At 43.3% G+C, this 13,629-nt stretch overlaps 1 protein-coding gene across 1 annotated transcript in view; it reads left to right on the top strand.

Annotated features, from left to right (window-relative positions):
* PRKX (protein kinase cAMP-dependent X-linked catalytic subunit) overlaps nucleotides 1-13,629 on the top strand; it is a 90,681-nt gene that overhangs the window by 68,266 nt on the left and 8,786 nt on the right. Inside the window, exons 5-7 of the mRNA XM_070501820.1 lie at nucleotides 2,434-2,529; nucleotides 6,364-6,421; nucleotides 11,828-11,905. Of these exons, the coding sequence (XP_070357921.1) occupies nucleotides 2,434-2,529; nucleotides 6,364-6,421; nucleotides 11,828-11,905 (232 nt within the window). The remainder of the gene's footprint in view (nucleotides 1-2,433; nucleotides 2,530-6,363; nucleotides 6,422-11,827; nucleotides 11,906-13,629) is intronic.

The raw sequence follows: 13,629 nt of genomic DNA, 5'->3' as shown, positions 1-13,629 counted from the left end.
GTGGGAGTCCTGCCTCTCGGATTTGTGTTCTCCCTGCCTTTTCCTTCGGGCAGGATCTGTGAATGCTCATTTATTATTTTTTCCACTCGTTAAACTTCTGCTGACATACCTTTCCCATGATATGGTCACGTAATGCCAGCCTCCCGAGAACACAAGTTTAATATTCTCCATAAATGTTTGTAGGTATGCATGACACATTTTCTCCTGGTGGTTAGTGCTCCATTTGTGAACATGGACCTTTCCCCGATGAAATCACACAGCTGAATGTACTCAGGGCTGCCACCCAAGAAAGAGGACTATGACTCCCCCAAACATTGTTGGAGAAAGTGTCTGTCAGTGGAGGAAGGGCTGACGTGGAGTTATTAACTACAGTCTTCACAGTTGGCGAGAGTGGGATGCGTGTCAACGCGCAGGCCTTCACTGCTGAGCCTGGCCTGGGTTGCTGCTCAAGACATGGTAGCTTGTAACTCTAGAAGCACAAATGGCTGAATTGTTGTAGTTATGAGATCTTAATAACCAATGGCTCACAGAGAGACAGCTGTTGCTTTCTCAACACTGTCTCTAGTCATGCCAAAGTGTAAAACTGAGGAACCGAAATGTCATTTAAGGAAAAAAAGGGGCTTGATGCCATCTCACACACAGCCGCGTTTACATTTATTTAATATCTTCCGTTTTTCCGATTAACCTACCTCTTCTTCTCCTTCAACTATCTCAGTAATTTCTACCTTTTTTTGTTGGTGAGGAAGATTAACCCTAAGCTAACATCCATTGCCCATCTTCCTCTCTTTTTGTTTGTTGAGGAGCATTAGCCCTGAGCTAACACTTGTGCCAGTCTTCCTCTACTTTGTATGAGGGATTCCTCCACAACACGGCTGATGAGTGCAGTCGGTCCACACCCGGGATCCAAACCCATGGACCTGGGCCACCTAAGCGGAGCATGTGGAACCTTAACCACTTAGCCATGGGACCAGCCCCCAATTTCTGCTTTTGTACTTTGTATTTCTGTTTTTTAGTTTTTTATATTTTTCTACTCTCCCTTATACTTCATATATTTGCAGAGTTAATATGTATATTATGTGTATTGGTTTCCTGTGGCCTTCGTAATAAATTGTCACAAACATGGTGGCTTAAAAACAGCAGGAATTCATCCTCTCCTGGTCACGGATACCAGATGTCTGGAATCAAAGTGTCGCAGGGCCGCGCTCCCTCCGGAAGCTCCAGGGGAGGGTCCCTCCTGCCTCTTCCAGCTTCTGGGGCTCCAGGTGTCCCTGGGCTGGTGGCCGCCTCCCTCCCGTCTCTGCCTCCATCTTCATGTGGCTTCTCCTCTGTGTCTGCGTCTCCTCTTCTGTTTCTTGTAAGGACACTGTCCTTGGACTTAGGGCCACCTCCTCCAGGATGCCCTCATCTCAGATCCTTCACTTCATCACGTCTGCAAAGACTCTAAAATTTGGTCCCATTCACCAGTTGTGGGGTAAGAAAATGGATACATCTTTTTGGAGGCCACCAATCCACCCACTCTGCTCAATTTTTCTTTAAAAACTTCAGTAATTGATTTGGAATCAACAGGAGAGTTATTTTTGCTCCTTGAGATTTGGGATCATCAGTCAGGATATCATTAGAAAACAACATTTTATAAGATATTGCCATTGCTTGTTTCACTGAGAACATCTAGTCTAAAGAAACTAATTGGAGGTGGTGCTTTTGGGTTGAGGGTCTTTGCCTTGGACAAAATGAGAAAATATCAAGGATATAACTTGTGCCTAGGAACATGTAAGTAGCAAGTATATAAATTTATTGGTCAACTTCTAGATTTTTCTTGGCCTTTGCAGTTTTAAGTGTATTTCTTCTTTAGCTTAGCTTATTTCAGATTTCTTTTTCATTGTCTAGACATTAGAAAAGATAAGTCTGTTGACATTCTGTACCAGGAATATAATATTTACTTCTGGTGACTATGCCACAGACAGCAAGCAAATGGGCATGGCCATGTGCCAATAAAACTTTATTTACAAAAACAACCTGGGGGCCAAATCCTGGGCTAAACCTTTGTGCTAAGGTCTAAGCTGGAAACCAGTCTTAGTGTCACCTCCCTAAGTGTGACTTAGGTGAAGAATGCAAAGAAGTTCACTCGCGATCTAGTGCAGGTGACATTTGATGTTGTGCAAGCAACCACGAGAGTTGGTCAGAGGGTCTCGTGGTCCTTGCCTCCTCCCTGCTGGACCTTCCTGTGCGTTGGGCTGCGGCTCTTCCTGCTTTTCTTCTTAAGACCATCCCTTCACAGTGGGCTCCAAGACATCCGTGACTCCAGCCTGGGAGGAAAGTAGGGGTGTGAAATAAACTGATCTGCCTGTGTCTAGCAGAGATAGTCATCGTTACGAAGAAGGGGTTTTTCCATACTTGCTCTCCACTAAAAACGGATGTTTATTCTTCCAACAGGTTTCCTCCATTTTTTGATGACAACCCATTTGGCATTTATCAAAAAATTCTTGCAGGCAAAATCGATTTCCCGAGACATTTGGATTTCAGTGTAAAGTAAGTAAAACATTTCCTTCCTCATTGGGTCTATTTATTTTTAAGCCATCTGAAAATCTCGGTCAGAGCATCTGCTGAGCTGTGTCTGTCCACGGGCTGTGCTCAAGTTCTTTGGGATAGTCATCTTTTCCACAAAAAGGGGAAAGGTTTTCGTTTTCTGTTTTGATGATTCTTTACCTTTTAATGACTCGTGGTCATAGTTGATGCCTTTGGAGATAAGTGATATTCACAATTAGCAAATAAAGGCATGTGTTACCGTATTCAGTGAGACAGCCGCTGTGGGGTTTGACAAGAAGGATCGGCTCCCCCTCCTCCTGCAAGTTTTGCAGTGGGCAGAAATGTTGATGGGTTTAGCAGAATTCATCTTTTCTCTTCTGCTTAAACTATTCTCATTCTTCAAGTCCTTTTTCATGCTAAACTGTTGAGTGATGAGCATGTTACTTCAGGAACTTTTGCATTGCTTCAATATTCATAACCTTGGGTTTGCATTTATTTAAATTTGAGGCAATAGGGGGAAAAAAACTAAGTTAAAAAATATAGGAATGTTTTTGGTTTTCCAGATACTTTTGTCGATCTGGTCACCTTTTAGCCATTTTGTACCGTAAGGAGTCCAGACTTCTAGTTGTTTCAGTGTATTTCCCAGATGAGTTCATTGGATCACAAAAATCAAGTTAAATGCATTTAAGTGAGAATTGAAATTTTCTCTTTTTCTTTGCAAATTTTTTAAAAGTATCCTGTGGAAATTGGTTCAGGGAAAACTTATTTCATGACAACGGATCAGTTACTGGGGCCACTGGCTTTTTCCAGTTGCGTTTCTTAGTGCTGAATGCCCCCTAACCAGATGGTCTCAGTCCCAATGGAAGACAGTATTTCTCTTGGCTTCTGTTGTGTTTGACACACAGGTTTTCAAAGATTTTAGCAAGAAAAGGAGGCTCCATTTAAAAAATAAGTCATCTAGAAGGGGCACCTTATGCAGCGAATGTTAAGATACAGCGCTCAAAAGTTTATTTCCTCCTGCATCAGCCCTGATGCCCTAGGGGTTAAAGTTCGGTGTGCTCCACTTTGGTGACCTGGGTTCATTTCCCACGTGTGGAACCACACCGGTAGTCTGTCAGTAGGAATGCTGTGGTGGCGGCCCACATAGAAGAACTAGAAAGACATACAACTAGAATATACAACTGTGTACTGGGACTTTGGGGAGGAAAAGAAAAAAAAAAGAGAGGAAGGTTGGCAACAGATGTTAGGTCAGGGTGAATGTTTCTCAGCATTGGCAGATCTGTCGCTTGATGGTCACCTAAGACCACCTGGAATTCTGGGTAAATCTACAGGGTATGAACGTCTATTGTTCCCGGCACAGATGCCTGTTGGTGGAACCCACTCTGTGGTGGGAGTGACTTAGGTGTTGCCCTTAATGCACTTGTCTCAGGGGAAATAAGCATGAACTGTCTCATGCATTCTCGAAGTTAGCCTCTTTGTTCTGTAGACTCCTAAAGGTCTTGGGCAATTCCAAAGCTCATTGGATTTATGCCCCCTTTTCTCAGGAGAAATAACTGAAACCCTTCCAAGAGCAGTTTCCCCAGAGAAAGGACGACCTATAACATCTTAGGTCATTTTTTCAGTCATTGATGGGAAGGGCATGGAGCAGTCATATTAATATACTGAGTAGGTTTCCAATGTTTTATGGAAAAGAAGATATTATAGAAATAAAACACAGAAGCTTATATTAAGTCTGGTCTGCGGCCACCTCCCTCACTTCTTCTCATCGTTTATCTTTATTATGAAGCGAGAACCAGCAGTGGCCACTCTGGAATCCTTTGGTCTGAAGACCTCCTCATCTGAGGAGCTCTGGGCCCTTTCCTCCTGCCCTGGGACCCCCATATTCCCATTGTGGGGGCTCAGCCAGAGCAGAAAATCTCCGACTCTTTGATGCAGTTGATGATTGCCAGCGGTGGTTGAGTAAAACGTCCCTTCTTCCCATTATTGGCCAGATCTTAACGAGTTGACTGAGTAGCGGGACCCTCATGAGTCATTTCGTATCCAGATTCCTGTCATTGGGTGGCTGTGATGGTAGAATGTTGCCTCTCAATTTCTGGATTCACACAACCTCACCATTTGACCATGTCAACTTGTTGTGTTGGAACATTTCTCTTTGGAAAGAGACTAAGATTCCTTATAGGAATATATGTAATTGAAAAGGAAGAAAAAAGCTTTGGGGCTTGTTGCCAGCTTGGTAGAACTAGTATTTACAACTGTTTCTGCTTGTCTGAAAGTGTCTGATCAAGAGAAGCCAGCCAGCACCAGGATAGTAAATAAGTTTAGAATTTCGGCTGACGTGAATCAAGGGGTTGCCAGCAGACACAGAGCCCGTCCCAGCGTGGGGGCCCCCTCTCACAGTCCCAGAGTTCCTGGGTGGCTCTGCCATATTCAGTGGTCCCTTTTCATCTGTACTTTGTTCTTTCAGGACCAAGCTGCTTTGTGAGGGTTTGATTTTGTGTTTTAAATAAACCTTTGTTCTATAGTCCCAGTACAGGAAACTTCAAATGTCTGCACTCCTGGGTAGATAATAGGGAAAAAAAAGAAAATACACGTTTATTTGGGGTTGTTTTGGGAGGGTGATGTTGGGCGACCTCGTTTTATTTTTTTGGTATGTGAAAATAATGAAGGAGAAACTCAGCAAGTCCTGGAAAGATATCTAAGTTTTCGGTGCCCATGTATTTCTCTGCCCTGCTCGAGAGTCTCTGAGCCTCCGGTGAGCCGGTGTTCCCTCTTGGATTTTCACTTAAAGACAGAGACGCTGGCCAGTCTGCAAGCTCTCCCCTCCTTCTTCAGGATGCGCAGTGTTGGGAAACTCTGTGGCCACAGCTGTTCCTTGCCGAAGTTTGAGATCAGTAGGAACCTGGTTGATTCACAGTCTAGGCGTGAGGGACCTTGGGTCCCTGCACCCTCAGATATGCCTCCCTGGGCTCAGGATGTCCACTGACCCATTGAGCTTCCCAGCTGGTCACCGAGCCCACGGCGTGGACTGAGTCTGGGTTTGTTCTCCTCATCCCGGGACATAGTTTACATCAGGAAAGCTTAGATGCTTAAAGCTGGGTCACGGGTTGTTGACGGTCCCGGGGGACGTCCATATACACTTGAAATGCCTGGACATTATCATACATAATAGAGTTTATGTGTTGTATATAAACACACATCCCCGCACATTATACTTTTTGCTCCCTTTAATGTCTACTCTTAGAGCTAGCCTATCTTCTGGAGGTCTTAAAACTCATCTCAAACTTCCCATCCTGGTCGGACCTCCTTGCTGTATTCTGACACGCTCCATTATTTGGGAGGAATATCTACGTGAACCAGCAGACTTTAAAAGACTCACAATAATTTGTGCACTGATGGGGAAGCGAGCCTTCTGAAACAAGAATCTCATAAATAAGTATACCCCCCAGGGCAGAGCGAGACTGGTTATTTTGGTAAAAGCAGACGTCGTCTTTTTGGCAGGAACAGTCTGACAGGTATATTTCAAGTTAAGTGGCACAATCCTCGGCGGGTGGGTGAGGGGGCCACATATTTCTCTTGCTTGTATTCAAAGGCCTTTTTCAGTATAAAGATTCAGTCATCCTTTTCCCCTTAGCGCCGACCCTGTGTGTGCACAACCCAGCGTTGCATAAATTATTTGCGAACCGATAACGGTAAGAATCGAGTGCTAGGAAACGTTTAGCCAAAATGAAAATTGAACCGCTGGCCAGATGCATATGTAGTGGGTAGGTTTTACTGCTGTTGACATGCTGTCTTTGCCCGCTCCGTATCAACATGTTTTTGTCTCCTTCCCCCATACAGAGACCTCGTTAGGAAGCTGCTTGTTGTCGACAGAACAAGACGACTGGGAAACATGAAGGTCAGTGGTGGTGTCCGTATATAGTAAGTGGTATCCATTATAAGCTCCTGTCATCTGACACCACAAATTTACAGTTACCAACAAAGGCATGCGTGTTTAATCATTGGCCAAATTTCACATCTGGGTTTCTGGGCTTGCAGAATCAAACTGGGTCTGCATCTAAATCCCCTCTCGTCTTCTCTCCAAAAAAAGCACGTGACTCCACAGAGATTTATCAGTTATTATTTTGTTTATTTTATTTTTTTAAGTGGCATTATTGGGATAGAACTCACATACCACACAGTTTACCCATTTAAATTGTACAGTCTGGTGGCTTTTAATATATTTACAAATAGAGTTGTGCAATCATCACCACAGTCAATTTTGAAGAACATTTTCATGACCAGAAAGATCCCTCATACCCTTACGCTGTCACTCCCCTATCTTTCTGTCACTCCTTGCCCTAAGCAGCCACTAATCCACTTTCCATCTCTATAGATTTCCCTATTCTGGGCCTTCATATACATGAATCGTATGATCTGTGACTTTTTTACGTCTGACTTCTTTTCATTCAGCATGATGTTTTCAAGGTTCATCCGTGTTGTAGCATGTGTCAGTACTCCATTCCTTTTCATGGCTGAGTAATATTCCCTTATGGGAATAATATGGATGGACCACATCTTGTTTACCGTTATCTGTTGATGGACATTTGAGTGGTTTCCACGTTTTGGCTCTCATGAAGAGTGCTGCTATAAACACGGTGTACACGTTTGTGTGTGAATTAATCATTATTTTAGAAGTTGTACATCATGTATGATTTTTACAAACTTTTCACGTGAAGGGAAATATTTTTAAGGGACTGACTGTCGCATAAATGGTATGATATCTTAGACACACGTTTCGGTTCTGTTTTGGCATCACTGAATTTGAGAGAATCTGTGGGCATCTGTAGTCTTTTTTTTTTTTTTTAAATATTGGCACCTGAGCTAACATCTGTTGTCAATCTTTTCTTTTTTTTTTCCTCCTTCTTCTCCCCAAATCCGCCCAGTACATAGTCGTATATTCTAGTTGTGGGTCCTTCTAGTTGTGGCATGTGGGACGCTGCCTCAGCGTGGTTTGATGAGTGGTGCCATGTCCATGCCCTGGATCCGAACTGGCAAAACCCTGGGCCGCCAAAGCGGAGCACATGAATTTAACCACTCGGCCACGGGGCCAGCCCCCCCGCGGTTGTAGTCTTGAGAGACACAGTAGACCCATGGACGAGAGTTGATCCCCACAGACCTCTTGAGCCCCTCTCTTTATGTGGGTATATTTGTTTCCTGTGACTGCTGTACCAAAGTACCACAAACTGAGAGATTAAAACCATAGAAATCTATCCTGTCCCCTAGTCCTGGAGACCAGGAGTCTGAGATGAAGGTGTCGCAGGGCCGTGTTCCCTCTGGAGGCTCCAGGGGATGGTCCCTCCTGCCTCTTCCAGTGTCTGGGGCTCCAGGGTCCCCGGGCTGGTGGCTGCCTCCCTCCCGTCTCTGCCTCCATCCTCACGTGGCTGCTCCTCTGTGTCTGCGTCTCTCCTCTTCTGTCTCTGATGAAGACATCTGTCATTGGATTGGGAGCCTAACCCAATGACTTCATCTTAACTTGATTACATCTGCAAAGACTCTATGTGCAAGTAAAGTCACATTCACAGCTCCCGGGCGTTAGGACTTGAGCATGTCTTTTGGGAGGGGCACAGTTCAGTCCATAACAGTGGCCAGATTTGTCCTTCATGTTATTCATGGATTCGGACTAAGATCTTCAAGTCTCTAAGCTGGGGATTAAAAGCTAACTTATTGGCCATTCCTGGGGAAAGAAACAAATCTGTGATATGGATTGGCTGTTCATCCAAGGTTTCTGACATTTTAGGACAAATAGTACGAAAATTATTTGCTAGACTCAGAGGTAGGGTTCAGGATAGTACCTTGCTGGCATCGTTTGCCATTTCTTTTTTTTCCATTGCACGGTTAGAAATGGTATCATCAATGGGAGCCGTTGTAGTGAATCTGTAACTTGAGGAACCAGGAACCCAGCAACATCATATTGCGATGCGATGTCAGAGTGTGCGTGATAAAGGCTGTGGAATCATAGCACGGGGGCGCCTCCAAGCTCAGAAGCTCCCAGCCCACTTTCCTCACCTTATTTTTTTTAATGGGCGTTATGTTTCAGAAGAGGTTGAGATTTGGAGAAAAACTGAGAAGATAGTACAGAGAGCTCCCATATGCTCACACCCAGTTTCCCTTATTATGCACATCTTGAGTGGTACCTCTGGCACACTTCATGAACCAGTGTGTACATGTCATTATTAACTGAAGTCCACACTTTATTTCCATGTCCTTAGGTTTTCTTTCCAAGAATCGCATCCCATGCCCCACATTGCATTTAACCATCCTGTCTCTGTAGGTTCCTCTCGGCCGTGGCAGTTTTTCAGAGTTTCCATGTTTCTGAGGCCCTCGATAGTTTGAGGACTGGTCAGTTATTTTGGAGAATTCCACTCTTTTGGGATTTGTCAAATGTTTATCTCATGATTAGCCTGGGATTATGGGATTTTGGAAAGACTCTTCCTCCCCTCCCCCTCAAATGAGGAACCCAAAGTCCATAAATTATATTTTCTCTGCTTCTCTCAGCTCCTACAATTTTATGTCATCACTCAGTTGTGTTACTTGCATTTTTTTCAATACTGCCTTTGTTTAAATTTGTTTCTCCAAGGAGGACACTACCATCCCTCTTTCTATTAAGATATCATTGACATATGACATTGTATTAGTGTCAGGTGCACAACATAATGGTTCGACACATAATGATTTGTGTTTATTTCCTAGAAGGAACAAAGGAAATCATTATTTCTTTCAAGTGGACGTTCTGCTAAAAACTTAACGGCAGGATGTTCTGTGTGCCAAAACCTCTTTTTGAGCCCAACATTCGTTTTAGGCTTAATGCTCACCCGATCCACTTTTATGTGTCGGCTTCCAATAGAGGACATCGTAAAAATGAAGCTCTGTTGACATTTAAGTGTTGCGTGCTTCATTTATCACACACAACCAGAACCAAAGTACAGAAGGCTGGCTCGCCTGTAACCTGCTCCCAGCCAGCAGCCCTCTATTGTCTTTAGATACCTGTACCCCTGAGGAGCGAGCCAGTCCATGTAGAGAAGTTTGGATTTGTGGAGAAGGATGCTCAGGACTAGGGCATTGGGTGCCCCCGGGCTTTCATCTGAGCCTGTCCATCCAGGGACGTGGTCTGGGCTTGTCCTCACCACAGCTCTTCGTGTGGGTGGATGAGTCTGGTTTTAACGCCACGGACGTGCAGCAAGAAGCAGGGACCTTTGTCAGGTCTTCAGGGACAACGCAGATGACCTGCATGTAGTGACCACTCTAGGTATCCTGGGATGAGGAAGAACAAGCTTTTCTGGTCAATGGAATCTGGAAACAACACTCACAAACATGCAAGCTAGGACTTAGGGTATGGATTGGGCTTCCTGAGGTGGAGATTGGCTGGAAGAGGCTGAAGAAACTGCCCAATTAAAGTGAAAATGTGTTCCTGAGTTGTAAGTGGTAGGGCAGGTCCAGCAAAGGGGTCATTGTTCTTTCGCCAAGGCTCACCATCTTTCCCTTCTGTGCTGTGTCGCTGTCCTTGGGCAGGGTGTCTCCCTGCATTCTGGGTGGTGGTTGGAGCTTCCTGTTTGCACGCATCCCCATCGTTGGCTTTTGCCATCAATTCTCTCACCTCTCTATGAAAAAGGGTCTGTTGTTTATAGTGGAGAGCCCAAGGGCCTTATGTTGGCATTCAGCAGCCTCTCCATCCTACATTTCTCACCTTGCATTTCACTGGATTCATGATACACTCTCAACACCAGCCTTGATTGGTTAGTAACCCCTCCAGATACCTTTCATGGTCACAGCTTGCTGTTTTTCTCCTCTTGGTGCTTCTTCATTTGGAGTGTTTCTCCTTCTCCTTCTGAAGCGTACCCATTGTGTTTAACTCTTTCATCCTCATGAACATTGCTCTGTCCTCCACACTTGGAAAATTTCTAACACTTTCTCTTACACTTCCTCTTGTATTAGTTGAATCTGTCTATCTTCTGTCTGTGTATCATCTGTCTGTCTATCCATCCATCTATGTATCTATGTATCATCTATCCATCTATCTATCCACATACCAACCATCCAACCATCCTTTCATACATCTTTCTCTATCATCTCTCTCTCTATCTTCACCCTATCCATCCAACCATTCTTCCATCCGTCCATCTCCATCATCCATCTTTCTATCTATCTATCTATCATCTATCTATCTATCTATGCATCCTATATAGATAATCTAGGTATTTGGCTATCACGATACCTTAGTATCCATACTAGAGTTTGATCTGTTTTAGAGTAAACTTGAAGTCTTATTTGCCTTCTCTCAACATTCCTCAAAGTAATGCTCAACAGATATTTGTTGTTCAACTTAGATGTAGTTGAAAAATATATTTTTCCATTAGAAAAAGAAAAAGTTGTCAAAATAATACAATTGGAAAAAAGTAAAAAAAAATATGGCATCATTATTTTTTCTCTTTTGGAGTTATGACAACTGTTAAATTTTTTTTTTGAAGACAAAAAATTTACAACTTTAAAAAATATGAATTGATACACTTCCATAAATTCAGATGCACTGGCTCTTATATCACAGAGGTCACATGTTTCTGTCTTCTACTTTCCCTCACATTTAATTGGTTACAAAAAAATTGCTACAAGCACAATAAAAAGGGAGAAGTATGCAGTTGAAGGCTGAAAACTTGGGAGGAATTTTCAGAGGTCATGATGGTAGTGATGTCTGCCAGCTAGCCATTGGCGCCAACACTTGAGAGTGAAGTAGACACACCTTACTACACATTGTGAATTGGAAAGTAATGTTGGGTGGTGGTGAAGATCTCTGAAGTTGGACTTCCTCAGTTTGAGTCCTAGTCATGTGATTTATTTGCTGGGCAATACTGAGCAAATCACATCATTTAGCGGACCTCAGTTTCTATGTCTGTACGATGAGGGTAATAAATATCAAAGAAAATTGTCAAGATGGAAACAGGTAACAAACTCGGGAATCGCTGTGCATCTGTCTGATTTTATGCCTAGGATCTGAACCATAATTATACTTTGCTTTTTGGTCCAGAGTAGTGTGCACATGAGCGTAATGACTGGATTTGTTTCTACGATGAAGGAAGGCAAACAAAACACAAACAACCTCATTTAGAGATTTTCCTAATAGCTCACACTCCAGGGACAATTACTCAAAACACAGCAAGCTAATTTTTTTTGTTTGTTTCTACACTAAAAAATGTAGTGATTCTTTGGAATATATTTTCTCCCGTCCTGTCAAAATTCTGTACACTGATGATGCATGTTTCTCTTGAAGAATGGAGCAGATGATGTGAAGCGACATCGGTGGTTCCGAACTGTGGACTGGGAGGCTGTGCCCCAAAGGAAACTGAAGGTACAACATACATCAACGGGCAACTCTTAACTAACCCGGCATCCTTGTGCTCTCCTTCTCTGGGGACAGATTCTGACTCTGTGACTGTGCTGGATGCATAATTTATACAATACACCTGATCATCTCAAATTATTAATGAGCCAAGTTCCCTATTTAGCGGATGTCTTAGCGCTAAAGAGGCACCTGGATGGGGCTTTTGTGGTCGGACTTTTTGAGACCTGGCTCCAGCCCTCACTAGCTCTAGGACCATGATGAGTCTCATTCCCCTCCTCTCTAACAGGGGATGGCACGTGGAATAACACAGGTAGGGCATGTGTCCAGCACTTACGGATATTGCACAGTGATGGCATTCGATTAGATGGAGAATATTCTGTGGCTCATCTTTCTTTGAACTGAATATGTTTTTGACAGGAGTCCTCAATAGCTGTGTTCTCAACTGTGCCCTTCATAGTTGATGGACAGACTTTAAAAATGCTGCTACCTGGGCTCCTGCCCGGACTGTAGGGGTCAACCCAGACCTCTGATGTCAATGACTTGCTTTTAACGTCCAAGTATTTTATTGTATTAACTTATTTTAAAAAAATTGAATAGGTCATATATTTGCATTGTTCAAAAGCCAAATCAATATTAAAAGACATGCATTGCCAAGTCTCACTGTCTTTTGCTCTGTCCCTTCCCAGCCGCTTATAAGTACCCATGTTTATTAGATTTTTCTGTGTATCCTTCCAGAGTTTCTTTAGGCTGATATAAACCCGTATGGATATACATAGTCTTATCTTTTCCCCATTGTTACACAAAACCTAGTGTCATACATGCAATATTCCAGTCTTGCTTTTTTCGCTTCACAGTACAACCTGGAGATCTTTCCACATACCTGGATAGCTCTCTTATTCTTTGTAAATGACATGATAATTCCTTTGTGTGTTGTTTCCAATCTTCTACTGCAAAGAATAATCTTGTCCATTCCATTTGTGTGAAAATGAATTTCCAGAAATGAGCCCATTGGTCAAAATAGAGGCATTTGAAATTTTGGTAATGGTGCCACATACTCCTCCTTAGAAATGGCATATTTTTGCAATTCCGGGGGAAATGTTTTGAGAAAGCCTCTTTCCCCACAGCCTCAAGAGCAGTGAGCTGTGCAACTTTTGCCTTTTTGCCAAAATGATGGTCAAGAAAAGGTGTCTCTGTGTAATTTCATTTTCATAACTTTATAAGTTTGCCAGGGGATCACAGCATGCAGCCAAGATTGAGACACTGCATGAGAGCCATTACTGAGCCAGAAGTTTCCTGAAGGCCAGGATCGTGCCCCTTCTGTTCACTCACGGTGCCTGGTTTATAGAAATAGCTCATTTATTGGGTGGAGGCATAAAGACAAAAGGAAATGACGCTATTCAAGTTACTCTTTGATTTTTTTAAAAAATTATTTTGTTGGAGTCATATTGGTTTATAGCATTGTATAATTTCAGGTGTACATTATTTTTTTATTTTTCGTGAGGAAGATTTGCCAATCTTCCTCTTTTTTCACCCACCCAAAGCCCCAGTACATAGTTGTGTATCCTAGTTGTACATCCTTCTCGTTCTTCTATGTGAGGCGCTGCCACAGCATGGCTTGATGAGCAATGTGTAGGTCTGCACCCAGGATCTGAACTGGTGAATCCTGGGCCACTGAAGTGGACCACGTGAACTTAACCACTACACCCCTGCGCTGCCCCTCAACTGTACGT

The sequence above is a fragment of the Equus asinus genome, chromosome X (genome assembly GCF_041296235.1).
Source record: "Equus asinus isolate D_3611 breed Donkey chromosome X, EquAss-T2T_v2, whole genome shotgun sequence".
In the NCBI taxonomy this organism is placed as follows: domain Eukaryota; kingdom Metazoa; phylum Chordata; class Mammalia; order Perissodactyla; family Equidae; genus Equus; species Equus asinus.
This window is presented reverse-complemented; position numbering and strand designations above follow the sequence as displayed.